Genomic DNA, 26717 nt, shown 5'->3' with positions numbered 1-26717 from the left:
AAGCAGGAGCAGGCAGATCTCTGAGTTCAAGGCCAGCCTGGTCTACACAGCAGTTCCAAGACAAGGCTACACAGAGAAACCCTGTCTCAAAAACAATGAAACAAAACCAAATGGAAACAGAAACAACAGCAAAAAACCAGGTTTGGTAGCAGAAAGACCTGTAATCCCAGCACTTAGGAGGCACAGACAAGAGGTCCACTATAAATCCGAGGCCAACACAGTGAGTTCTAGGTCAGCCAGGCTGAGGCTGGAGGATTGCCAAGTGTTCGAAATCAGCTTCTATTACAGAGGGAGAGTGTCTCAAAAAGGATGGGGAGTAGCCAGGCTGTGGTGGCACATGTCTTTAATCCTAGTACTCTGGGAGGCAGTGGCGGGCGGATCTCTTTGAGTTCGAGGACAGCTTGGTCTACAGAGCGAGTTACAGGACGGCCAGAGCTATGCAGAAAAACCCTGTCGTGGGGGAAAAACAAAAACAAAAACAAAAACAAACAAACAAACAAACAAAAAACAGACAAAAAAGAGGATGGGGAGCGGGGGCGATGTGGGTAGCGATTCCAGTCTGGGAATTCTCCGTTCTGATCTGGATGAGCGTTGACGATCATCTTCTCGCTCTCTTCACCCAAACAAGGAAGAAACGGCCAGGCACCGACGGGACGCGCACAAGTTGGGGCGTTCTACAGTCTTCCTTCTGCCTTTGCTCCCGTCACCCGGAGCTTCCAGGGGCGCTGGGCTCGGGGCGGCCCCGCGGGCCTCTTGCCGGTTGGGTAGCGCCCAGGGCGCGTGGGCGGCACCAGGGTCAGCTGTTCCGCGTCCGCCCCGCCCAGTGCCCGGGTCTTATAAGTGTGGCCCCAGCCTCGGAGCCCTGCGTGCGGAGTGGCCGGCAGTGCGGAGCATGGCCTGGAACACCAACCTCCGGGGGCGGCTGCCCGTCACCTGCCTGATCCTGCAGGTGGCGATGGTGGTTCTCTTCGGCGTGTTCGTGCGCTACGATATACAGGCGGATGCCCGCTGGTGGTTGGAGAAGAAGCGTAAGAACATCTCCAGCGACATTGAGAACGACTTTTACTATCGCTACCCGAGTAAGTCCTATGGCCAGCAGGCTCACCTGCAGAGTCTCCCGGTGGTTCCCACTGGGCTGCCGCGTTAGGTCTGCCTCTGGCTCTGAAGCAGGATGGAGATGGAGGGGCGGTACTGCCCCCACAGTCCCCAGCTGGTCCCAGAGTAGGCTCTGCACCAGGGTGCTCTACGACCTCAGCTAGCCACTGGAGAAATGAGTCAGATGTGCTCATGCTGGCTGTGAAAGTCTGGTAGGGGCACTCACCTGGGAGAGGTGGGCTGTCTTTGTTATTGTTGTTTGGTGGGTTAGGGTTGTTCTTTTCTTTTTATTTAACTTTCATCTCTCCCAGCCATCAGATGCCTCCTATGTCCCTGTCCTACCTTGGTCCTCAAAAAAAAAAAAAAAAAAAAAAAAAAAACAGAGTCCCACCTCCATCACTCAACCAGCAGGTGACTGCCTCCCATACACTTCAGTAGGAGGTAGATCCGAAGTCAGAGATCATAAGGATGGCATGATGGCACTCCACTGTTGTTATGGAGATAGACGTGTGGGACCACGGGTGGTGTTGGGCCAAAGGTCATAACACCCACTCTCCTTTGGGTTTGGAGAAAAAGCCACTGGTCGCCTTCCCCTGCCCTGGGATTTTCTGTATCCTATGGTTAAGACTATGGCTGTAGGGCTGGAGAGATAGCTCAGCAGTTAAGAGCACTGGAGGACGGGGTTTGATTCCTAGCACTTATGTGGTGACTCACAACCATCTATAACTCCAGTTCCAGGGAGGGAATCTGATACACTCTCCTGCCTTCTGTGGGCACCAGGCACACACCTGGCACACAGACACTCATGCAGGCAAAGCACGCACACATATTTTTAAAAAAAGAAGATGACCAAGAAGAATAAGAATATGGCCCTGAAACGACAGACATCTTTTCTGACATGGCTCTGCTGCTTTGGGGTGGGTGCTCTCAGGCAGATGCCAATCATAAAGAACCCTAATTTCCTTCTCTACTGACTAGGGGTGATGGTGGGACCCACCGCACAGGAGGGGTGGGAAGCGGTGTGAAGTACTGGGAGGGTAAGCCTCACTCTATGACAAAGCCGTCGATCACAAGAGCATTAAACACAGGCACCTGAGGACTGTAGGCATCTCTGAGAGCACAAAGAACCAGCCAAGGTCACTCCAGGCAGCCTAACCTTGGACTGCCAGCCCAGGACTCTGCCAATGCCCTTGTGCTTTCTAAATGTCCCCTCTGTCTACCAGTAGCCAATGACAGTTCTAACAGTTGGTGCTCATGTGGTCAAGGGCCATTGCTTTTTGAAGGGACCCCGAAGCTTTTCTCCAGCGGCTGCCTAGGTCAACCTCTGTTCCCTCGGCAGCTTGCATGCTCAGCAGCAGGGCATCTCCGTGTCTGGAAGTCAAGGGGCCCCATTCAGGGCTGTGTGCTTCAAAAGAGATCCTGAAGCTGTGGCTTCAGAATCCACACTGCAAATCCACTCTTCATGCTGCCAAACCTTCCTCTTCTGTGTGGGGACTTGGCAGGCAAATGGGGAAGCCAGCGAGCTTAGGATTCATCCTTGACTTACTCTATTTCGTCTCCAGCTGTCTTGTTCACATCTGGGCACCAGAGCCAGCCCCACAGAGATGTGTGAGGGCAAGGCTTCCCTTTCACAGGCACCTGCAGCTCTTTTATCCTGTCCTGGCGGTGTAGGGCATCAAGACCCCACGATGGAAGCTACAGAACCTCGTGCCCCCTAAGAAGGGATGCAGTCCTCAGTCTCCCCAACTCTATACTGCCCCTCTTCACTGGGCCACCTGTCTTCTTTCCCATCACTCCATAATTACTTATCTACAGGGTCACTCAGGGATGCTGGCGGCAGTGAGTGGGGAGCAAGACGTAAACCCTGACTATTCCAGTGAATTAGGATTTGTGGTCGCTCTGGACAAACAAGTTGTATATCCTCTGGTCCTCAAGGACTCCTAGATTTATTGAGAACAGAACACTGCATCCCGTGACACCCAAGGCCAGAGGTGCTGGTGCCCTGAGCAGGCAGACCCTCGCTGACAATGGGAAGTCCTGGTTGCTAAAGAGAGAACAGGCAGCCAAGGGACCTCTGAAAGGGAAGTCTGGGAAGACAGGTGAGAGGTTCGAAATGGCCTAAGAGAAGGACTCTGAGAGAGAAGGGAGAGAATGCTGAGGGAGAAGGGAACCCTAAACACCAAGGATGCCCCCCCCCAGTTGCCCTTGTCTCTAACTCCAAGGGATTTGGAGTGGGGGGGGGGAGGGGGTCAGTGCTTGCCTGGAAGCAGGAAGTGGGAGGTAACTCGGTGTTCCTTGACAAGGACAGGAAGTACTGTGGCAGCAGAAGCAGATCCAGTCAAGCATGGGATCTTTCCTTGATCATCACTATCATCCCTCAAGGGGAGACGTCACTACTCCTCCCGCCCCCCCCCCGCCCCCCACTTCACAGATGAGAAAACTAAACCCATAAAGCAGACGTGTCTCACACAGGTCATCCAATAAGAAACCAGGAGCCCAGGCAGCTGCTCTGGGGTCTGAGCCATCTTCCTGGGTGACTCTCCCACCCCACATCTCATCCTTCGCCTCTCCCCAGCTCCACTCTTTGAGCTTCCTAGACCATGGTAACTGTGGTTAGGCACTAAGGAGCATGAAGCTCCCGGCCAGGCGGTCCCCGGGGCCTGGTTTCTGCATGACCAGGTAATTCCCACGGGCAGGGCAGGCCCCTGAGGGTCTTCTAGTTCTTGGCTTGTAGCCATTGTTCAGGGTGCACTGTGAGGGCCTCATTCCTACTCAAGGGATTAGTGGAGCCTGCTGGGCATCTCTGGTCCCCCCCCCCCAAGCAGGTCAGCACTAAGGGCCTGAAATCAGCATCCCCAGCCACAGCCCCTCCCAGACAGCAGACACAGAGCTGGCTGGGAACGTGCCCTCATGCTCTCGGAGATCTGAAGTGCCCTGTCAGCTGCTGAGTGCCAAGACTCCTCCTAGCTGGTATAGCAGCCTCGGTGAGCATGGGCTGTGGCTGCAGAAGCTGGGCCAGGGGGCGCCACCAGGTCCTGACCCCAGAAACTTTCTGAAGACACCAAGGGAGGTCAAGACGTGTGTTAGGAAAGGGCCTGAAGTAGAGGATGCCCAGCGTTCCCACAACTAAGGGCCCGTTTCCTGAGGCCTGAGCCTCCAGGCTTGCCTGGTCCTCTAGGGACTTGTACTTCAGACTCGGTTTCCATCCCATCAGAACCCATATAACCAGAATAGGTGGCAGCATGGCCTGGTGATGCACCTTTCAGTGAAACATCTGGGTCAGATCCTTCACTTGGTGACCTGACCTTGAGCCTCCGACTGCCCCTGTGTAGAGTGGGTTTATGCTGTAAAGTATAGAGCGTCTAAGAGGACTCAAGGCTTTTAGGGTGCTGTTTCCTAATAAACAGGGGGGCTCCAGAAGGGACTGAACACTCCGTAATGTTTAAATAGAGGCCCAGCATCTGGCTAGAGCTGTGGCTGAGAACCGTGTCCCTGGTACTAGTTAGAGCGATCGTAGGCTCCTCGTTCCTGTGAGCTCTTCTTGGCTCCTGTGTGCTGCTTGCCTGTTGTCAGGCGGGAAATCTATTCTCTTCATTCCACAGCGCAAGAAAGGTGGATTCGGGAGCCCAGTGCTGAGTTGGACAGTGGACTAGGAAGGGACAGGCAGGGATGGAGCCACACCCTTCTCCTGCACAGCCCACCCGCTTTCTGGAGTTTTCTGTGCCATTGCCGCCCCCAGCAGGACGCTGTGTAGTGCTGGTGTCCCAGAAGGACTGGGCAACGGCCAGCAGGTGTCTAAGAAAACAAGCAAGGGGCAGGTGAAACGGTTCAGAAGGGAAAGGCGCTTGCGGCACGGGCTGAGCACTTGACTTTGCTCTCTGTAACCCAGGATGGAAGGAGAGAACCTGCTTCCAAAGGTTTGCCGTCTGGCCTTGGCGCTCACACACAATCACCACCATCGTGGTCGTCATCATCATCGGCCCACAAAACAAGTGAGGCGGGCTTGGCCTCTAGGAAATGGGTGTCCAGTACCTCCAGGGCACCACCCTTAGTGTGATGATATGGTAGAGATGGGAGAGGGTCTTCAGCCACCCGCTGGGGCGGGAAACCTTTATGAGCTTCGGCTGAACACCTTGGCTGGGGAAAGCCTCCTCTGGAGAGTTTCAGAGGAGCAGAGACCCGGTGTGGGAGAGGGGAAACCGCTGTGTAACGGCGCCCTCTTGTGGAAGTCAACGTGGTTGGTCACTGGTGTGCCGATCTGCCTCATTAGACTGGGGTTGATTTACCCCAAACTGGGGCGAAGCGCAGAGGGCCAGCTTCCACTTACCGGCGAGTCGCCTGCACCTGGTCACTCTTGACAGCGAAAAAGAGAAACACCTGCTAATAAGACTGAGCGATGGTGGCCTGTGCCGGGGCTTTGATGGGGTTCCATCGTTAAAAAGTCCCCCACAGGAACCTCTTGGGATAGCTGTCTGCAGACCAGAGGGGACATGGCTTTGATGAAGTCATACAGACCAAATTTCCACGTGGTTAGTGCTTGGATCTCTAGCGTTAGCACCGAACCCGAGGCAACAGAATTCAATGAAGGGATGGTTTCAGTACTAAGTCAGGGCCAAATTAGAAGAAAAAGAGGAAGGGAGGCGTCCAAGGAAAAACTACGTCTCTAGAGAGGGACAGAAAGGGACAGGGCACCCAAGGGACTGGGAGGAGAGGGCCCAGGTGGGGCGGAAGGACAGGAAAACCCAGGATCTCTCCTGCCTGCTCTTGGGACCCAGGGAGGCCCCGGGGCAGCTTCGGGGTGTGCAGATGTGCCCTGCTCGTCTCTGTGCCACTGGGATCTGGACCCCCTTTTTCTTGAAAGGCTCCTGCTTCCTGACAGGACGTTTTCTCCTGGGGGATCCCCCCAGTGTTCCCTTCCTGTCCTCCAGCTCTAAGGCACACTAGTATGCGGGCCTCCACCTGTCTCTCTCTTCATTCCCACATTCAGCCCTGCATGCTAGTCGGTCACGGTTGGTTCTCTCGGGTTTCAGGCCCTGCCTCTTCCGTGGTTGGTTGTCTTGGGCTCACCACAGCTGAGATGGCACCCAGCACTTAACATTCGACCTCTTCACTGCCAGTGCCCCAGGTGTGTCAACAGCCCCGTGTTAGTGGCCCTGAGCTCCTGCCCCCTGCTTGGGGGACTGTAATCCGAACATGCCGCCTCTCTCTCCTTCACAGAGCTGTCTGTCACTCACCAGTTCTTCCCAGAATAACCACCACGTCTTTTACGGTGCTCGGCACGCATTCGCGCCATTTTTTTCCCACGACAGTTGGTAACTTGATAAGGCGTGGAACATGATAATATAGGAAATGCCCACACAGTTAGTGAACTACCCAGCCAGGATGTGCTTGCTCTGGTCAACTCAGCAGAGCCGAAGAAACCTGAAACCCTGAACGGGGCTCAGAGCACCATCCTGAGGTCCATGGGGCACCGAATGTCAGCTTTCCTATATCCATTTGTGTTTCTATCCTTGGATGAGCAGGAAGGCCTGATACTCCTGTTCAGTGCCTGCTGACCGAGAGGCCTGTGTCTGGGCCTCGCGGAAGCCTGGGGCAGGGCAGGGTGGGAGACAGATGAGGACAGATAGGAGAAGTTAAGGTCAAGGTTGCTTCCACAAAGACATTGTTCATCCTACCTTGCCAGATTACAGGGGCTCCAGGGTTCGTCAGCCCTATGCACTAGAAGGTGGGGGCCACAGGCCTGCCACACTGTAAAACTGCCCCCATTGTCCTTGACTGTGCCCAGCTGCCTACAAAAGGAAAGGTAGTGAGGCTGTAGTCTTTTTTTTAAAAAAATACAAACACAATATCATGGTGTGTGTGTGTGTGTGTGTGTGTGTGTGTGTGTGTGTGTGTATGTGTGTGTGTATGTGTATGTGTATATGTGTGTGTATGTGTGTGTTTGTGTGTATGTGTGTGTGTATGTGTGTGTGTATGTGTGTGTTTGTGTGTATGTGTGTGTGTTTGTGTGTGTGTTTGTGTATGTGTGTGTATATATGTGTGTGTGTGTGTTTGTGTGTGTGTGTGTTTGTGTGTATGTGTGTGTGTGTGTGTTGACTCATATATGTCTAGGCACCACTTGCATGCACAGTGCCTGCAGAGACCAAAGGGTGTTAGATACCTTGGAATTGGAGTCACAGATGATTATGAGCCATCATTTGGGTTCTGGGAATTGAACCCTGGTCCCCTGTAAGAGTAGCCAGTATGCTGTACTCTTGAGAATATCATGGAGGGTCCCCCTTGGCACTCTTCCTTGGTGTTAAGAATGCCCTGGTAACCAGGACAGGCACGGCTTATCTTTCTGGAGCTTTACGGTTTCGTGGATTAAACAACCAAGTAAACACACAACCTCACTTTGTAACGGACTGGGAAGGAAATGAGGAACCATGAGGGGACAGGCTGCCTTGAAGTAGGTGCTCACTACTGTGTCTAGTGGCTCATACCTTTAATCCCAGCACTCGGGAGGCAGAGGCAGGTGGATCTCTGTGAGTTAGAGGCCAGCCTGGGCTACATAGTGAGTTCCAGGACAGAGACCTTGTTTAAAAAAAAAAAAGCGTGTGGTCAGAAGGCTTCTCAGTGCGGGGGGGTGGGGGGGTGGGGTGGTGGTGGTGGTGGTGGTATTATTCTGAGAAATGTAGGGAGACAAGTTTGCTGGCCGTTCGGCAATGGCCCTCCAGTAAAGCGAACCCCAAAGCCCCCGCTGTGGGACTGAGAACCAGAGGGAGGTGGGCGAGCACAGATGCGCACAGAAGGGAGGGTAGAAACGGGCACGGTGTAAAGAAGGCGGGTGGCCTGGCGGGGCCCTGGGGCGGCCCTTTCTTCCTCTTTTTCAACGTTGTCTTTGAAAATAATTTCAAATTTACAAAAGCTGCTAAAATAGAGAGACACAGTATGCTGCATGCACTTTGACTCAGGTGCGGACATTGCTTTCTCTCTCCAGCTATACACACACACACACACACACACACACACACACACACACACACGCATACACTCACACTCACACACACTCACACACACACTCACACACACTCTCTCTCACACACACTCACACACACTCTCTCTCACACACACTCACACACACTCTCTCTCACACACACTTACACACACACACACTGTCACACACACACTCTCACACACACACACACACACACACTCTCACACACACACACTCACACACACACTATTTTGGAGGGCCAGTTACATTCCTCATAGCCTTCCCCTCGGCGCACTCTAGCATATTTACCAAGAAGAGGAGTATTCACTCCCAGTACAGCATCATTCAGCTTCATACATCCACGTGGGCGAGGTACCTTAATCCGCCATCAATACCTAGTTCTCGCAGCTGACCTGATAACCCTTTTCAGCTCTTCCCCATACTCTCTCTGCCAAATCCAGCGCAGATGCATTTAAGTATAATTGGCATATCTCTTCATCTGGAGTCGTTTAAAAAAAACAAAAACCTTTTCTTTGTTTTCCATGACTTACTTGGATAATTTCCAAGAGCACAGCTTCACCACTATGGTTTTGTTTTGTTTTGGAGACAAGGTCTTACTATGAGGCACAAGCTGGCCTCAGATTTGCCATCCTCCTGCCCTAGTCCCTGGGCTAACAAAGGCATGCGCCATTACGCCCTGCCTCGGCCTCCACCCCTTTGAACAATAGACTCCTCGTTCTGTGTCCAATTGTTTTTCATTATTAAATTTGTCCCTGCAGTCTCTGGGAGAGCACCCTATGGGGGATACTAGGGGACACATCCTTTCTAGAATGTCCCATCTGGAGGCACACAATGTCCTTCTGCCACCATTGGACATGTTAATTTTTATTCCCCCAGTTAATATGTAACCTAATTTTTCCTCTGTGCAATTACTATTGTTTGTCCCTCCCTTGAGACCAATGAGTCATTTGTTGGCAGAACCTTTGAGACAGGGCAAAAGCCCTGCTCTTCTTGGAATTTCCCTCTGCGCTTAGCATCGCTGTTGCTGTGAAAGCGGTGATTTTTGCCAGTCCTAGCTCTCTACCCATATTTTAGGCAGGATTCTCAGCATTCTAGTGCAGGCAAGAGCCCCTTTGCCACCCTGTCCATTTTTACCTATTTGTTATCAGCCTGGACTCACGGATTCCTGTATGTAAATGATGGTAACGTATGATGAGAAACCATTATTTTGGTGCTTCATTGCCCCAGATGAGGCCAATGGGAGCCCTTCTGTCTGGCTCTTTGTGTCCTGTGGCATCCATGGTTCCTTTGTGTCTTATTCCTGTTCCGTTTTCACTTGTCTGGGCTCCACCCCCACCCCACCCCCACTCCAAAACAGGGTTTCTCTGTGTTTAGCTCTGGCTCTCCTAGAACTCACTCTGTAGCCCAGGCTGGCCTCAAACCCACAGAGATCCGCCTGCCTCTGCCTCCCGAGTGCTGGGATTAAAGGTATGCGCCACGGCGCTCAAGTTTTCACTTGTCAAAGCTCTTTGCCTTCTCTTGTTTTCTCGGGCTCTAAAAGCAAGCAGTGTTAGTGCTCGGAGAAGAGTTTAGATCACCCTAGCCCCTCCCCAATCATTCCAGTTCATCCCTATAGTTTTATCAGAAACCCGAGGCTCAGAGTGGAGAAGTGGCCTGCCAGGGTCACACAGAGTTAGAAGTCAGGTCAGACTTGGAAATCGAGGCAATGCTTGAGCAATGATAGACAAAGACAACTGCCCAGTTGGGTCACTTGATATGGGTATACACACTCTGCCAAGAACTTTACATGCACATCTGTATTTAACCTTGGCAACATCTGTGAGGTGGCATTATAAAACGTGTTGAGCCTCAGGTCTGTTTGGTAACAGCCAGCCATCCAGAAGATGGAATACCATGGCATGGTTGGAGGAAGTGCATCTGGTGTATGTATTGGGGGGAGACCTGGGGGGGGGAGATAACTTCTCCCACAGCATGGTTGGAGGCAGTGCATTTGGTGGAGGTGGTGCTGGGGTGTGGACATGAGTAGTTATGTGCGACTATGCTCAGCCAAGGTCTTGCTTATTCATATTAGCAGTGACTCTTCTCCCTGAGGAAAGGGTTACAGTGGAGAGGGCGAGGCTACATGACCTCAGATGATCTGTGCTCCAGACTCTGGGCCCTGAATAAAACTCATAGCTTAGCCTCAAATTCAAATGCCCAGGGCCTGTGGAAGAAACTCATTGATAAAGCACACGAGTGAAGGCCCTGTAGTCCACAACCAGGAGGGGCGGGGGAGATAAACAAATCAAACGCTTAGCTGCCCACCCATGTGGACCAGCAGTGTGCCATCCGGAGGGAGGGTGGGACAGGAAAACTGTCACCTCCCAAGGGTGCTCTCAGTCATCTTCTTGACCCTATAACCCAAGGAAGGGTCTAATGTGGGGACCCACCTCTAGTCCCCTGGCTCCCTCCAGAGAACCTTAAGGTGAAGGTAGTGCCTATTTGTACCAATCAAGAGGCGGCCTCTTGTTACTGCCAGCCAGCTGTAGTCTGGTTGCAGGGAAGAGGCGGGCAGGGATAAGGGGAACAGGGAGCCAGGGCTCCTGGTTCTGGCACTGACTGAAAATACGGGAGCTGTCCCTAGGCTGTGCTGGCCTGTCGGACTCAACGTCATGGCAGACCTTCTCTAGACAGCAGAGCCCTTCAGCTGCGCTCTCCCGGCAGGCTTCCAGGACGTGCACGCCATGGTCTTCGTGGGCTTCGGCTTCCTCATGACCTTCCTGCAGCGCTACGGGTTCAGCGCCGTGGGCTTCAACTTCCTGCTGGCAGCTTTCGGCATCCAGTGGGCGCTGCTCATGCAGGGCTGGTTCCGCTTCTTCGAAGGAAACCACATTATCCTGAGCGTCGAGAAGTGAGCCCGGGAGAGTTCGAGGGGCGAGCAGGCGGGCGGGCGGGATGGGCTGGCCAGGGTCCGGCGGGGAGGGCCATCCGGCAGAGGTGGGGTGCGCCCTGGGCGGGCAGGGGGCGCAGGTAGACTGAGCGGTGATCACAAGCGGGTTTTGGCTGGGGGTGGATCCTGGTGGGAGGAGCGTGGGGAGGGCGTGGCACAGGAGTGGGGGCAGGGTCTGGATTGGGGCGGGTCCTGTGGGGATAGGGAGGACCTGGCGGGTGGGTGGGCCAGCAAAACTGGAAAAGGGCTCAGAAGGCCTGGCGGGATGGTGGTGCTGGTGCAGTGAGGGAGAGGCGGTGAGGCTGGGGGATGAGAGGGAGTGGGCAGGGACAGGAAGAAGAATGATGGAGAGGGTGGTGGGCTCTGAGGGTTTGGGATGAGGTGGCTCGTCCTTCAGGACACCTTGGTCCGGTGACGGACACCTGCAGTTGCGGTACCCACACACTGTTTCTCATCGCCCCTCTCCAGGTGCAGGTTGTAGTGTTAGTCAGGTACTGTGGGAGGGTCTCTCTCCCCGTGGTGGAGGATAGTCTTTTCTCAAGAAGAGGAAGGAAGGGCCCAAGCCCTTCCCGAAATTGAGTGTTGCTCTGAGACATTACAACCCCAGGGACCCAGGAGGGAGGGAGGGCCAGATGCCTGGGCTAGCCTCAGAAGGCTCCTTGCTGGGAGGACATTGAAATGGGGGAACTCCACCAAATGGAGCCCCTTGCATGCCACCTCTCCTGGGCAGAATGAGCATTGAGAAGAGCTGGAAGGCTGGCGTGAGTGTGCCCGCTCCCAGGTGAAGCCTTCTGGACTGGCCTCCCAGGGTGGGGCACCAGCCTCTTCTCCCACCTCCAGCCTTCTGAGTGACTTCTGTGACCAGAGTGTCACCAGCCCTTTCCCACCAGGTACCTCACTTTCCTCCATAGCGAAGTGGCCTTCTCTGAGCCTCCCCAACCCACCACAGCACCAATAACATAATAAATCCCCCCGCAAACCACCTTGTCAAAAACCAACAAGCAAAACCGTCCTCTCCCACCTTGGCCTCTGGACTTGCAGCTGTGGACCTCATGGAACCAAACAGTGGAGGACACAGGTCCCGATTTGCACCAACTTTCAGGTTACGGCGTGTTCTTCACGGAGTCAGTTCAGATGGCTTTCTAGTTATGCAAACATTAAGGGAAGTTTGTCTAAAGCAGGGGAAAAGTTCTTATTTCAGAAAGTCGTCAGAACTCGTTAGTCTGCTCTTCAAGCCCACGGAAAGAGAGCAAATGGATCTAAAACCACACCCCAAGGGCAAGTCTCTGCTGTATTAGCTACTTCTCTGTTGCTGCGATAAAACACCATGACCCAAGGCAACCTGTAGAAGGAAGGGCTTTTTTATTAGGGCTTTGGACCCAGGAGTCCACCGTGACCAGAAGGCTTGACAACAGGGTCAGGAAGCTGGGGGAAATCACAGGATCAACTGCAAGCCGGGGAAATAGGGTGGAGAGTAAATACTCCCAAAGCCCGCCCCCAGTGACGCGGTTCCTCCATCAGGCCTCGCCTCCTAATTTCCCCAAACATCACCACCAACGGGGAACCTACTGTTCAAATGACTGGGGTCCACTTCTCACTCATACCACCAGATCTCCTGCTACAAGTAGAGTACCAGCCAAGCGTCATCAGCCAGATGTTTGAAAATGAACCGTGTAAAAGATCAGCCACGCAAGCCAGTTAGTGACACACAAAAGAAATGGGACAGACAGTGACAAGCCTATCTCCCGCAAGTTCAAAATGCACAAGAGATCCTCAATACCATCGGCCCAAAGTATGGACGCACCCGTTATATATCTAATTAGCCACTATGGAAGAAAGGCTATGACACATGAGAAAAAAAATTTTTTTTTTCTCGAAAGAGTGGTTGCAAACTCAGAGTTGGCCAGTTTGAGCTGAACTACTTACTCAGCAAGCTGGTCACTTGATAAATAGAGTTTGGGCAAATTGGCTTTTGGGGATTTAGATTCCAGCTACCGACCTGGAGCCCGTGCCGGGAGGTCCAAGACTGGGGTGAGCGTGTAGTCCCCAGACCTGGCCTGTGAGTCTAGAGGTGTGGATACACTTCTGACATCTGCTCTGGCCATGCTCATCTGCCACTCTGGGGCAGTTCTCCTCTGTGAGCTCTGCTCAGGTCTCCCCGAGACCCTTAAAATGTGGTATCCAGATCCACCTCCCAGATACCGATGAGCAGAAGCCCAGCTTTTCTGTTTTTCCTCTTCCTCCCTCCCAAAGGGCGCCTCCATCAGATGGCTCTTTGGGGTGCGGCTGGAGAACTTTGGGCAAGTCACTGAGGCGCCCTGAGCCTTCATATCAGAGCTGTGAACTGTTGGTGATGAGAAGTACCCACCTTTTATAGTGGGGGGGGGGTTCAGAGGGCGTGTGACTAACACTCAGTAGCCCAGCACCCTTTCAGCCAGACCAGTGCTGTGGTCTGTGCTAAGGACACGGTGCCGAACAAGGCTAGCAGCGGAGGAGACATTCTGTAAGTATCCTCTGAGAGGTGCCCTCATTCCACAGACCGGCCCTCAATTAGATTGTTTCACCCTGATTCCGTGTTTTACATACACCCTTGAACATGAGGAGGATCTGCTCTGTATTCGACAGCCCTGAGGAAGCCATCCTTTTTCCCCTCCGCCCACCCTACTGGCAGCTGTCATGGTCTCAGGCGCCACACCGGAAGTCTGCTTGAGAATGCAGGGCAGCCTTGCTGCTGGCAGGGTGGTGGGCAGAAGCAGGGTCTCCGGCTGGTGTAGGCCTGGTGTGGCTGCAGTAGATGTCCACTTCTCCTTAATCCCTTTGCTGGGGCGGCTGGGCCTGTGCACTTCAGAATTGAGGGGAGCCTGTGTGCCATCCTTTCTTTGGGCCTTCCTGCACCCTCCTTCTGCCCAGTACTACTCTAGATCTTTACCTCCTGTGGGGAGGCCCCTCTCTCTCTTCTGTGGACACTGACCCTTCCTTGGGGGTAAAGTGGCAGGAAGAACCCAGTAGCCAAACCCCAGAAGGCCCTGGCAGTGGTAGGGACCGGTGACTGTGTGGTGAGCACTCAGGGTCTGGAGCAGAGGCCACATTGGAGGGACTGAGGAAGGCTTTTGGCAAACAGAAGCACCAAGAGGAGGTTCTGGGAAGGCAAGCAGAAAAAGGGGCAGGGTTGTACCCTAAGTACGGAGGTTGTTCAACAACAGTGGCTAGACCACTCAGTTCCCTGAGCATAAGCTGCCCACAAGGCATGGGGCTGCCCACAAGGCATGGGGCTGCCAGGGGAAGGCATGGCTCCCACTGCGGCTCCAGAACTTACTTGCCTGGTGCCTCAGTGTAGAGGAGGATATTATCTGACAACCTTATGCATTTCTGAGCCTCTCCTTCTACATTTGAGCCCAGCCTGGAACACTCCCTTGCGGGGGGGGGGGGGGGGGGGGAGTTTAGGTCACTCTACGCTCCAACCAATCCCTGTGCCATTTTTAGTACTCAAGCTCCGCCTCTCTCTTCTCTGACTCGGGCCCAGGCTTGACTCTGTTCTCCTCTAAGCCAGGCCAGGCTCCACCAGAAGCCAGAGTAGGCTTTTCCCCACATACACTGTGCCTGCAGGGCCCTAACTGTGATGAGCCCATTATCACTGAGAGTGAAACCGAGGCTCACAAAGATTAAACCTCCAGCCTCAGTCCACAGAGGGCCAACGGTTTGGCATGTCACATGTCTGGTTTGTGGCTGCAGCTCTTCCCTGGTCTGTCTCTCCATAGCATCATCGAAGCTGACTTCTGTGTGGCATCTACCTGTGTGGCCTTTGGGGCAGTTCTAGGAAAGGTCAGCCCAGTCCAACTGCTTATCATGACCTTCTTCCAAGTGACCCTCTTCTCAGTGAATGAGTATATCCTCCTGAACCTGATAGAGGTGAGCAAAGCTTAGGAGGGGGAGGGAGACGTTGGGGGAGAGAAAGAGGGATAAAGAAAGAGAGGTCTGTGGATATGTGCAACCTGGCAAGCCATTCCGCTTCCTGCATCACATTTTCTTCATCTACAAATTAGGAATCACGATGCCTCCCTAGCGAAATCATTGTCCACCTAACTAGTCTGGGCAGAGCAGGCCTTCTCTGAACTTGGGTTGGTTTTTCCTACTTCCTTTCTCTTCCATCAGATGGAAAGAGTGGGACATTCCTGCACATACTTTGGCATGCATACATCCCTAGATCTTTCTCCCAAGGAACGAAAACTCAATGCGTTGAGGATAAACCTGCCGGGAGGGATCCCAGAGAAGTGATCCTCTACAAAAGCACTGGTTGTGAATGTCACAACCCCAGGAATGCCATTCACATGGCCTGTGGCAAGGGTGCTGTGCTTTGGGTTTGGCTGATTCCATGAACTGGCTAACAGCGCCATAGACCTCGGACTCTCGGGAACCTTCCTGGTGCCTCAGTGTGGAGGAGATATCATTGTGCATCACCTTATTACCTTATGCATTTCTGAGCCTCCTCTTCCGCATTTGAACCCAGCCTGGAACACTCCCTACCCTGGGGGAGGAGTTTAGACGACTCTAAGCTCCAGTCAGTCCCTCTGCCATTCCTTTTTAGTACTCAAGCCCCGCCTCTCTCTTCTCTGACTCGGGCCCAGGCTTGACTCTGTTCTCCTCTAAGCCAGGCCAGGCTCCACCAGAAGCCAGAGTAGGCTTTTCACCAGACACAGAAGACCACTCCCCCCAAAACATTTCACTTAGGATAAAATCCAACTTGACTCTACAAATTCTGGCTCCAGCCTCCCCCCCCCCGCCCCCCCACTCTCCGAAGCTTAGGCTTGGTTCTGCCACCATGGACTGTTCTTTGACTGTGACCTCCTTTATGCCCCCAATTGCATGGAGCTTGAGCCTGTGAACACTTTACCCTGGAGCAGCCATCTCTATTCTTCTCATGAGCCACGTTTCAATCTGAACGTCACTTCGGAGAGGCGCGGCCTGCTTTCCTCCGTGTAGTCCCTCCCCGGCACGGCTCTTACAGGGCTTTTTTTTTTTTTTAGATTTATTTATTTATTATGTATACAGTGTTCTGCCTGCATATGTCCCTGCAGGCCAGAAGAGGGCGCCAGACCTCATTACAGATGGTTGTGAGCCACCATGTGGTTGCTGGGAATTGAACTCAGGACCTCTGGAAGAGCAGCCACTGCTCTTAACCCCTGAGCCATCTCTCCAGCCCCTCTTACAGGGCTTCTGTCTGTTTTCTTCATAGCACTTGGGGGCCTGTTTGTATGTCTTAATGCTGTCTGGCCCAGCCCCTGACCAGAGCATCAGACATACTCAGGTTTCAGAGTCTGAGGCTCTCTATTGAGCTCTGCTGAAGGCTACACATAGGCAGAGGGGAGCGGGCTGCAGGGCTGGGCGACCCAGCAGAGGGCGCTACCACCAGCCTACTAGGCCAGAGGCTTCCCCTCCACAGGCAGTCAAAGCCAGGCTGGCTAACCAAGCAGAGGAGAGGAAAGGGCCCTGGCGTTTTGTTGACTGGCCAGCCAACATCCCTGCCTCCCTCTGCTCGATTGGCTGCTGTGGGAACTGTCCTGGGGTTTCTGTTGCCGTGATGAAACACCACACCACAATGAGAAGCAACTCTGGGAGGGAAAGGTTTCTCTTGCTTAGACTTGGATTTGACAGTCGTCCATTATCGAAGGAAGTCCTGGCAGGAAGCTGGAGGCAGGAACGGAAGCAGAGGCCGTGGAGGAGGGCTGCCTCCTGGCTGGCTTCTCAGGGCTTGCTCAGCCTGCTTTTTTACACAGCTCAGAACCGCCGACCCAAGGTTGGCCCTCCTCCATCGAGAACGTGCCCTGCAGACTTGCTTGTAGACCGGTGGGATGGAGGTATTTTCTCAGTTGAGGGTCCCTCTTTCCAGATGACTCTAGTTTGTGTCAAATTGACAAAACAAACAAAAAACAACCACATACAACACACACACACACACACACACACACACACACACACACACACACGATAATAAAAAAGGACAGCAGGACAGGGACAAAGGCTCTGTGTTCCACAGCTGGGGTCAGAGACAGCTGGGCGTGTGTGCATATGTGTGGGGTGGGGAGGACTACTAGGAGGAAGGAGGGGAGAGGGTGCCAGGCCCTGACAGGCCCCTTGCACTCCAGGCAAAGGATGCAGGGGGCTCTATGACCATCCACACATTTGGCGCCTACTTTGGGCTCACAGTGACCTGGATCCTCTACCGAAAAAACCTGGAGCAGAGCAAGCAGAGACAGAGTTCCGTGTACCACTCGGACCTTTTTGCCATGATCGGTGAGAACTAACAGCTGTCATGTTGGGTAAGGGCAGCCATGGTGGGGTGGGTGACGTCGTCTCTGTTGGTGGGGGCCACCACGGTGGGCGGAGTGCTGCCATACCGGTGAGGGCTGCTGTGATTGGTCAGAACTGCTATGAATGGATAAGAACAACACTGAGTAGTTGGGAGACTGCCGTGATGAGTGAAGGTCACCATGATGGATGGAGAGAGGAGCACCCATAACGAATAAGAACCACCACTGTAAGTGGGTGAGGAGCACTGTAAATGGGTGAGGAGCACTGTAAGTGGGTGAGGAGCACTGTAAGTGGGTGAGGACCACTGTAGGTGAGGAGCACTGTGAGTGGGTGAGGAGCACTGTACGTGGGTGAGGAGCACTGTGAGTGGGTGAGGAGTACTGTGAGTGGGTGAGGACCACTGTAGGTGAGGAGTACTGTGAGTGGGTGAGGACCACTGTAGGTGAGGAGCACTGTGAGTGGGTGAGGAGCACTGTGAGTGGGTGAGGAGCACTGTGAGTGGGTGAGGAGCACTGTGAGTGGGTGAGGAGCACTGTGAGTGGGTGAGGAGCATTGTGAGTGGGTGAGGACCACTGTGAGTGGGTGAGGATCACTGTAGGTGAGGAGCACTGTGAGTGGGTGAGGAGCACTGTGAGTGGGTGAGGAGCACTGTGAGTGGGTGAGGAGCACTGTGAGTGGGTGAGGAGCATTGTGAGTGGGTGAGGACCACTGTGAGTGGGTGAGGATCACTGTAGGTGAGGAGCACTGTGAGTGGGTGAGGAGCACTGTAGGTGAGGAGCACTATGAGTGGGTGAGGAGCACTGTGAGTGGGTGAGGAGCACCATGAGTGGGTGAGGAGCACTGTGAGTGGGTGAGGAGCACTCTCAGTGGGTGAGGACCACTGTAAATGGGTGAGGACCACTGTAGGTGAGGAGCACTGTGAGTGGGTGAGGAGCACTGTAAGTGGGTGAGGAGCACTGTGAGTGGGTGAGGAGCACTGTGAGTGGGTGAGGAGCATTGTGAGTGGGTGAGGACCACTGTGAGTGGGTGAGGATCACTGTAGGTGAGGAGCACTGTGAGTGGGTGAGGACCACTGTAGGTGAGGAGCACTGTAAGTGGGTGAGGAGCACCATGAGTGGGTGAGGAGCACCGTGAGTAGGTGAGGAGCACTGTGAGTGGGTGAGGACCACTGTCAGTGGGTGAGGAGCACTGTAAATGGGTGAGGGTGATTATGAATGTGTGATGGTCTGCCGTGGTGGGTGAATATTGTCATGATCACCCCTGATCTCCACATAATCAGTGGGTGACTACTGGTTCTTTGGGAGGAGGGGCAGAATGAAGTAGCCTGTCAATACTTGGAGTCCTGGGTGTCCAATTCTTTCCCTCATGGAACACCCCAAGGCAGAGTGGCAACAAGAGCTGGCCGCTTGGTCCCCATGACATATGATGTCTATCAGACTCGCCCTGCCTTCATCGCCCTGTAGACTGAGAGATGGTGGTGCCACCAGCTAGTCTGTCTACAGAGGGAAGCGACCCTTCCATATGGTGCTATAAGCATGGGGGTGGGATCTAACCATTCCTAGGGTTGGGGAGATAGAGAAGGCTTTGTGAAGAGGTATGAGAGGCCAAGCGGGATCTAGGTGAGTTGGGCCAGAAGGCCTTCTAGAAGGAGCCCTAGTGGGATTCATGCTCATAGGCTGGAAGCAGCTGGACATCTGGAGCGGCAAGTCAGGGCCTCTACTTAGGCCCTGTGAGCCTGGCCTGACACGCCCTCTCCTGGCCCCTGCCCTGCATGTGTTCTGACCCAGGCACCCTCTTTCTGTGGATATACTGGCCCAGCTTCAATTCAGCCAGCTCCTTCCACGGAGACAGCCAACATCGAGCTGCCCTCAATACCTACCTCTCCTTGGCGGCCAGTGTACTGACCACGGTGGCAGTGTCCAGTATCATTCACAAGAAGGGCAAGCTGGACATGGTGAGCAGGGGGGGGGCTTCTGGGGGGAGGTACCTATCTGACTGCCATGCCCTGCCTACACCTCATCGCGGTAGGCAGCTTCTAGGTGGGGCACACCCAAACCTGGATGTTCACAGTGGGTCATCCCTGCCAAATGTTCATGTCCTCGCCACAGCCTGAAATGCTATTAGCCAGTGCTGGTTGAGTGTCGTCACATCAGGCCTGCCGAACAGAGTTGCCAGTGTGTGTGTGTGTGTGTGGGGGTCCTCTCTACCGGGTCTTCATCCTCCTGACACCACTGGCCTCTTGGACTTTTTAAAGCTGTCCCAGGTCACACACTTAGAGGAGCCAGCAGCACAGGACCTGCCATGGCTGACAAAGAACATTGGTAGCAGCTGGGCATGCACAGGGCCCCACAAATAAGTGGTGTAGACCCAGCCTGCACTCAGATATGCCCACTGGCCCACAGGCAGACATGGAGAAAAAGGAAACGTGCAGATGGGTTTTTAGGGCCCATCCATGGGTGTGTCCAGCAGCACACTGCCTCGTGGGCACAGAACATGCCCAGGCCTGCTGGGGGTTGTGGGGGGGACTTGCCTGCAGCAGAGCACACGGAGCGGCTGTACTCAGCTTGGGCCAAGGCCAACGCTCTCTGCGCGCTCCTGGCTTGCTGAGGCAGACTCTGAGCTGTTCCCAGCTCCCAACTTCACAAGGCGTGTGAGCACGGGCCACGGCTCCGGGAACAGAACTGAGAGCTTGCACACTTTGCCCACCCTGCCCAGGTGCACATCCAGAACGCTACGCTTGCAGGCGGGGTGGGCGTGGGCACCGCCGCAGAGATGATGCTCACGCCTTACGGCGCCCTCATCGTGGGCTTCTTCTGTGGCACCTTCTCCACCCTAGGATTCGCGTACCTATCGGTGAGGACCCTAGGGCTGGGGGCTGGGGATGCCGTGGGGAGTTTATGTTCCTGAAAGTAGGGAGGCTTAGGGGACACTGGGCCTGTGTTTTGAAGGCCTCCCCATGCCCCTGCCGCAGCCACAGCCTGAGCAATGCCGCCTTCCCTCCCCCGCCCCCCTCCCCAGCCATTCCTGGAGTCCCGCCTGCGCATCCAGGACACGTGTGGCATTCACAACCTGCACGGCATCCCTGGCATCATAGGCAGCATCGTGGGCGCGGTGACAGCGGCCTACTCCTCTCCTGATGTGTACGGAGAGCCAGGGTAAATGCGGAGGAGGCGTGAGCGGGGTTTTCCTCCTCCATTCTCCAGTCCTTCTTTTGTGGGAGGGACCAAGAGCGTCTTCCCCCTCTTCGTTTCCACTCGAGACCATTCACCGGCCCCTCTCCCCACCCTCAGAGCGGCCACCATGGGTTCAAGAGAGGAACGATCTGGTCGGGAAGGCGGAGGGAGGCTTAGGGTTTCCAGAGCACATCCGGGAGGTAGCGCTAATGGGTGCCCTGGCCTCTCCGGGGAGCCCTCCCTTGCTTCCTGTCCCTACCCCAGGATAGTCCACACATTTGGCTATGGGGGCTATAAGGCGGACTGGACCAGGAAAATGCAGGGCAGCTCCCAGATATTCGGCCTCCTTCTGACCTTGGCCATGGCCCTGGTGGGCGGCATCATTGTGGGTGAGTCAGAGCGGCTGGACTAGAAAACACGGGGTCCTGGTGGGGGACTCACTGAGTGGGGGAACCCAAGAACATGTCTTAAGGGTGGGCCTGGGTCTCCCCGAAATACGTGATATCTGTATTGTCTGCTGTGGGACTGGGAACGTTGCGGGGGTGTGTGGGGGGGTGTCCATCTGAGGGGAAAAGCTGGGGTAAGCAGAGAGTATTTTCTGACCATCGTGTCCTCCGACCTGTTTAGGACTCATTTTGAAATTGCCCTTCTGGGGACAAGCTGCTGATGAAAACTGCTTTGAGGACACCATCTACTGGGAGGTAATTTCTAGACTTGTCCCTATACAAGGATAGCTCTACCCGCCCCTCCTACCCGCCCCTCCTACCCGCCCCTCCCCACGCCCCTCCTACCCGCCCATCCCCACGCCCCGACAACCTTGCCTTCACTTGACATCGATGTAGGGTATGATGTCACCTGTAGATGGAAGATGTCTCCCCACCCGTCTTTCTTTCCCCTGGGGACCCCAAGGGGGCTGTGTGTACCTTTCTCTCTACACACTCTGGGGACGGAGCCACAGGAGCAGCCTGCCATGGGGCCCTGACTGGTGTGTCAGCCAGCTGTATTCTAGTAGCAACTTCCAAAGTCTGTCCCCGACCCTAACAGCAGCGGTGGCACCTTGTAGCTGAGGCAGGAGGATAGCCACTAGTTTGAGGCCAGCCTGGGCTACAGAGTGAGGCTTTGCCTCAACAAACAGAATAGCAAAGGCTGGGGCTCTACCTCAGTGGGTAAAGTGTTCCCGAGCTGATCGCCAGCACCACATTATTCCAGCACTCTGGAGATAGAGGCAAGAGGATCAGAAGTTCAAAGTCATCCACAGATACATAGTGAGTTGAGGCCAGCCTGGTATGACATATACGCCTCTATCTTTTTTTCTTTTTTCTCTTCCTTCCTTTCTTTGTTTCTTCCTTCCTTCCTTCCTTTCTCTCTCTCTCTCTCTCTCTCTCTCTCTCTCTCTCTCTCTCTCTCTTTCTTCTTCCTTCCCTCCCTCCCTCTCTCCCTCCTTCCTTTTTTTTTTTTAAAGCAAGCCACCCTCCCCAGGAATACTAACAACCTGTGGGTGACATTGACCGAGCCTCATCTGAGAATCTGCCTTGTTAGGCTGGTGGCTCTTTGCCCTTCCTGGCATCCGAGAGTCACCTGGGGCAGCTCAGAGCTTCCGTCCAGCAGCTTGGGTCCCACTGCTCTGGTGGTGCAGGGCTCGGACGTGAGGATATTTCTAAGCCTCCCAGGGGATTCTCATCTCGTTGAAAGAGTGAGTGTGGTGTCCAACTTCAGACTCCGTAATGATTACCTTGGGAGACTGCCACTTGATGCCAGCCAGGGGGCTCATTTGGAAGGGCTGGGGATCCACCAATGGGCAAGCTCCCAGGGGAGCCTGGTTCAGAAGTGGAATTCCGCCGTGTTCCAACACTTTCAGCCTGTCAGTACAAAACCCAACCTAGGTGTTCCAGGGAGTAAAATGCCAGAGGACAGCAGAACTGTCTCTCATTGTCTCTCTGTCTCTCTGTCACTTGCTTACTCTCTTGCTCTCTTGTGTGCACACAAGTGTGTGTATGTATGTGTGTGGGCACACATCTGTTGGAGGTCAGGGGACAACTTGTAGGAGTCAGTTCTCTCCCACCATGTAGGTCCCAGGAATTGAACTCAGGTCATCAGTCGCGACAGCAAATGGCTTTACCCAGTGAGCCATCCTGCAAGCCCAGTATGCTTTCTCTTTAAAAACAATTTGGGCCTCCAATGGTACCAGGGTTTCTCTTCCCCACAATCCACAATCCATTATTGCAGGTGTTTACATTATTCTTTCATTACGAGTGTGTGTGTGTGCGTTTGTGAGTGTGTGTGTGTGTGTGTGTGTGTGTGTGTGTGTGTATACTAGGGGTGGAACTCAGGTCATTATCTGGTGACAAGAGCCTGTATCCACTGAGTCATCTCACCAGTTTGAATCTGCTTATTTTAAATTACAAAATTACTAGAAGCTTATTACAGAAACTCTGAAAATGGAGAAACATGTCAAGAAATATGATTACAAGGAGCTGAGGGTGCAGTTCAGTGTTAGAACACAAGTCACAAAGCTTTGGGTTCTCAACACACACACACACACACACACACACACACACACACACACACACACACACACTGCAGAAACAAAACCAACCTTCCTTGAAGCGCCACTAACACTATTGGGCATGTTTCCTCTCATTCTTTTCTCTGTGTAGACTTTTCATACTCTCTGAGATTTGATTATCCACTTCCGCTTTTCCAATCTGGCATACAGATTGCTCTGTGCTGTTAATTAAAACTTATTCTTAATAAGCTTTTCTTTTATTGGGTATGACTGTTTTCATCCTGTCTTTAAAGCCCATACAAACGTAATTTAAGACTCCACAATTAGAGACACCTGGGAGTTGGGTGGTGGTGGTGTACGCCTTTAATCCTAGCATTTGGGAGGCAGAGCCAGGTGGATCTCTGTGAGTTCGAGGCCAGCCTGGTCTACAGAGCGAGTTCCAGGATGACAGCCAGGGCTACAAAGAGAGAAACCCTGTCTTGAAAAACCAAAAAGAAAAAGAGAAAGATTTGAATAAAATGGACCTAAAATAAGAGTTGCCTCTATCTATCTGTCTATCTATCTATGAACCGTCTATAATCATTATCTGTCTGTCTGCCTATCATCATCTGTCTTTCTGTGTGTCTGTGTCTGAGTGTGTATCCATGTGTGCCCACACAGATACGTGTACCTATGCATTCAGAAAACGGCGCTGACCTCCTCTCTCCCTCTCTGCCTGGTCCTTTGAAGCAAGGTCTCTCACTGAACTTGGAGCTCACTTTTCCACAGCTAGGCTGGAGGCCAGCAAGCCCTAGTGGGTCTCCTGTCTCCACTCCTCTTGGAACTGGGGTTACTGGCATGTGCCAGGTGCCTGGCATGTTACCCGGTGCTGGGATCTGAACTCTGGTCCTCGTGATTGCATGAGAAGTGCTCTGAACTGCTGAGACATCCCTCCATCCCATCCTGAATGGCTGTGACCTTTGTAATCAATGCCGAGTTCACATCTTCTCCCAGCTATAAACTTTCAGCACTACTAGATCGCGGGGAGGTGGGGGGATCTAAATTGCTGGAAGTGAAATCTGTCCCCGCACTCCTGGGTTGTCTTCCTGGAGGAAGGGGTGAGACAGCTGTGAGAAGGCAGGGCTGGGCTGCCTCACCCATGCTTTACTTCCCAGATCCGTTTCCAGTCTTCGCATTCCCTTGCTCTACTTTGGGATGCAGCTCTAGTTCTGACATGCCATACTGCTCGTCTTTCAAAAATGGGTGCAACCTCCTGAACCCCTCATGTGCTTATAAGAAACTAGAGTGCAGTCTGAACTCTGACGCCACCCAGTGATTGCCCAGCTATTATTCTTGTGGGGCAAGGACCCTATTTGGTTCTTGTCATGCCTCAGCACCCCGGACAGTGCCAGTCCTGACAGCGCCAGTGTTCGTGGCAGCCGATCTTCAACATGACCGCAAGGTGGCACTCGCCACACAGTATTTGCAGCCTTTGGTTTACGCCTCCCCCCACCCCCACCCCCAACACCATTAGTTCCACTCGACATACCAGAGCCTGCCTGTGACTGGACCCTGAACGTAGCTTCCTCTCTCCACAGATTCACGAAGAGGTGAACAGTGTTGTCTACATTCCCGAGGACCTCGCCCAGAAACATCCTGCTCCTGTGGTACACTCAATACCCTTGGTACTTCCAACACCTTCAGCATCCTTGGTTGCTCCAGTACCTCCTACACCTCCAGCATCCTTAGCAACTCCAATACCTTCAGCATCTTTAATACCCTAAGTTCCCAAGGCAGGTGAGAAGCAGGTAAGCCTTGTGGTCTTTAGGGGATGGTGGTCTGGGTGTCTCTCAATAGAGGTGTAGGTCTCAGAGCCAGATGCCATAGTAAAGGAGCAAAGAGCAATCAGGAAGATATGAAGGTGTGAGCTCTCCTGCCCCTGAGGTGGGACAGGCAGGCTAGACTGGAGGAACATATAGGAAGAGACCCAGGGATATAGTCGGCTTTCTGACTGCTTGCTGCTGTGGGGCTTGGAGAATCTCTTCAGCCTAGAGATTGGGCTTCTGTTTCCTCATCTATGACCTGGCTTTGCTTGGTTAGATCAGGCTAGACCATCCTTTTTCCTTCCCCTCTATAGAGCACATCATATTGATGAGGCGCTGTAATACCAACCAACCCTTGAGAAATTTCCATGAAGCAGGGTAATTTCCCCCACTCTTGTTCATATCCGAGGCTAGCCCAGAACTAAGCATCCTCCTGCCTCAGTCAAGTGCTGAGATCACAGATGTGTACCATCACAACCAACCACCCCTAACCCCTTTTAGAGACAGGATCTCAGATATCCCAGGCTGTCTTTGAATTCACTTTGTAGCCAAGGATGACCTTGAACTCCTGATCCTCCTGTCTTATCTTCCAAGTGCTGGAATAACAGGTGTGTCCCACTACACCCATTTTATACAGTGCCGGGCATCAAACCCAGGGCTTTGTGCATGCTGGGTAAGCAGTCCATCAGCTGAGCTACATCCCAGTCCCCTCATTTCTTCTTAAATTAAGGCACAGGATTCAAGCCACATGGCTAACAGGTGAGGGAACTGAGGTCTTTCAAGGCCGTTGTCATTGAGCTTATAAACATTTGCCTTCCTTGGAGACCAGAGCTTGGAAGTAGCTGGTTCTAGGGTAGGAGACAAAGGGACATGTCAGGAGAGAAGGTTTTAGGGAGGACCAAAGCCAGACTGTGGCCATTGCTGCTGGTGTCCACCTCCTCCCAGAAAAAGAAAAGCTGCCGGGAGGCTGCAGGAGGGACATGCCCACCTGCTGTTGTCCCCCTTTCCCTGCAGGCTTCAAAGACTGTCCCCAAGCTTTGGGCAGAGCTGGGGATGCAGGAGCAGGACAGCTGCAAGGCCTGCTGACCTGGCTCCAGCACCTCCCACACCCCCTTCATCCCAGGGGGGCTTGCCTGAGAATGGAGGAGATTCCGTCAAAGGGAGCTACAAGCCAGGGTCAGCTGCAGAAGGTCTGCCCTGCCCCTGCCTGGGGTCATGATGCTCCATAGCCTGTGGAAAATGGCTGGGACGGGAGTGGGCTTGACCCTCCCAGGGGGTACCACTTCATGAACTCTCCCAGCCCTGCCTGTCCCCCAACTGTATCTCCCATGTTCCCCCGGGGACCCCAGACCACTCTATGCCGTGTAGTAAATAAATGTTGTTGGTGTTCTTTGTAGAATGGGTGTGAATGCTCTGGTAGGGCCTCTGTGAGAGATTTAGGGTCCCAGAGAACCTGGCCTCCTGCCTGGCCCAGACCCTTGCCCAAAGGGCCGCTCTCTCTACAAGAAGTTCATCCAGCCTGGGAGGCCCAGGAACCCAGGCCAGACTGCATTTTCCTCCAAGCACCCCTCTTCCCTCACGTTAATGGTCCACACTGGTGAGAAGGCCACTAACTTGCTCCAGTACATTCCAGAGGGCTAGGGAGAGGGAGGGAGGGCTCCCCACCCCGTCGGCTTCCCTTAGCCCTCCTTCCTCTGCCAGCCAGACCAGCCACACTCCTGCTGTGCAGCGGGGGGAAGTTTCCGGTCCTTAAATTCCCATCTGTGGAATGGACAGGTAGACTAGACAGACAGGCGTGCTTGCGGAGACAGTCTGCGACTAGGTGGTAGCCTGCTGGGGTTGTGGAGGATGAACGGGAGTTATCGGAAGCGTAAGTAACCAGGGGATGGCATGGGCAAAACTCACG

General features: G+C 53.7%; 1 protein-coding gene across 3 annotated transcripts; it reads left to right on the top strand.

The window, feature by feature from the left end:
• The first annotated feature begins 622 nt into the window (after window positions 1-622).
• On the top strand, window positions 623-26210 carry Rhcg (Rh family C glycoprotein). 3 transcript variants are annotated; one of them, XM_006970027.4, is made up of 11 exons: window positions 623-1079; window positions 10796-10982; window positions 14780-14930; window positions 17165-17312; window positions 19118-19284; window positions 20046-20183; window positions 20349-20485; window positions 20768-20892; window positions 21131-21204; window positions 24587-24796; window positions 25826-26210. In XM_006970027.4, the coding sequence occupies exons 1-10, from the start codon at window positions 893-895 to the stop codon at window positions 24770-24772; spliced, it is 1500 nt and encodes a 499-aa protein (XP_006970089.1). In that variant the 5' UTR covers window positions 623-892; the 3' UTR covers window positions 24773-24796; window positions 25826-26210. The 3 variants fall into 3 exon arrangements, with proteins under 3 accessions (XP_006970089.1, XP_015850108.1, XP_076401663.1); XM_015994622.3 differs by having other exon boundaries at window positions 764-1079; window positions 24587-24785; XM_076545548.1 differs by lacking the exon at window positions 623-1079 and adding an exon at window positions 3666-3774.
• Window positions 26211-26717: the final 507 nt, after the last annotated feature.

This window comes from Peromyscus maniculatus, chromosome 1 (genome assembly GCF_049852395.1).
Source record: "Peromyscus maniculatus bairdii isolate BWxNUB_F1_BW_parent chromosome 1, HU_Pman_BW_mat_3.1, whole genome shotgun sequence".
Taxonomy (NCBI): Eukaryota; Metazoa; Chordata; class Mammalia; order Rodentia; family Cricetidae; genus Peromyscus; species Peromyscus maniculatus.
Note: the sequence above shows the minus strand (reverse complement) of the source record. Positions and strands in the feature narration are given on the sequence as shown.

Bases quoted from the DNA above. Each gene is read 5' to 3' on its own strand.
- Rhcg (XM_006970027.4), top strand. From the start codon at position 893: ATGGCCTGGAACACCAACCTCCGGGGGCGGCTGCCCGTCACCTGCCTG. The intron at 14,931-17,164 runs GTGAGCAAAGCT...CTTGCACTCCAG, and splicing joins TCCTCCTGAACCTGATAGAG to GCAAAGGATGCAGGGGGCTC. The intron at 20,893-21,130 runs GTGAGTCAGAGC...CGACCTGTTTAG, and splicing joins GGTGGGCGGCATCATTGTGG to GACTCATTTTGAAATTGCCC.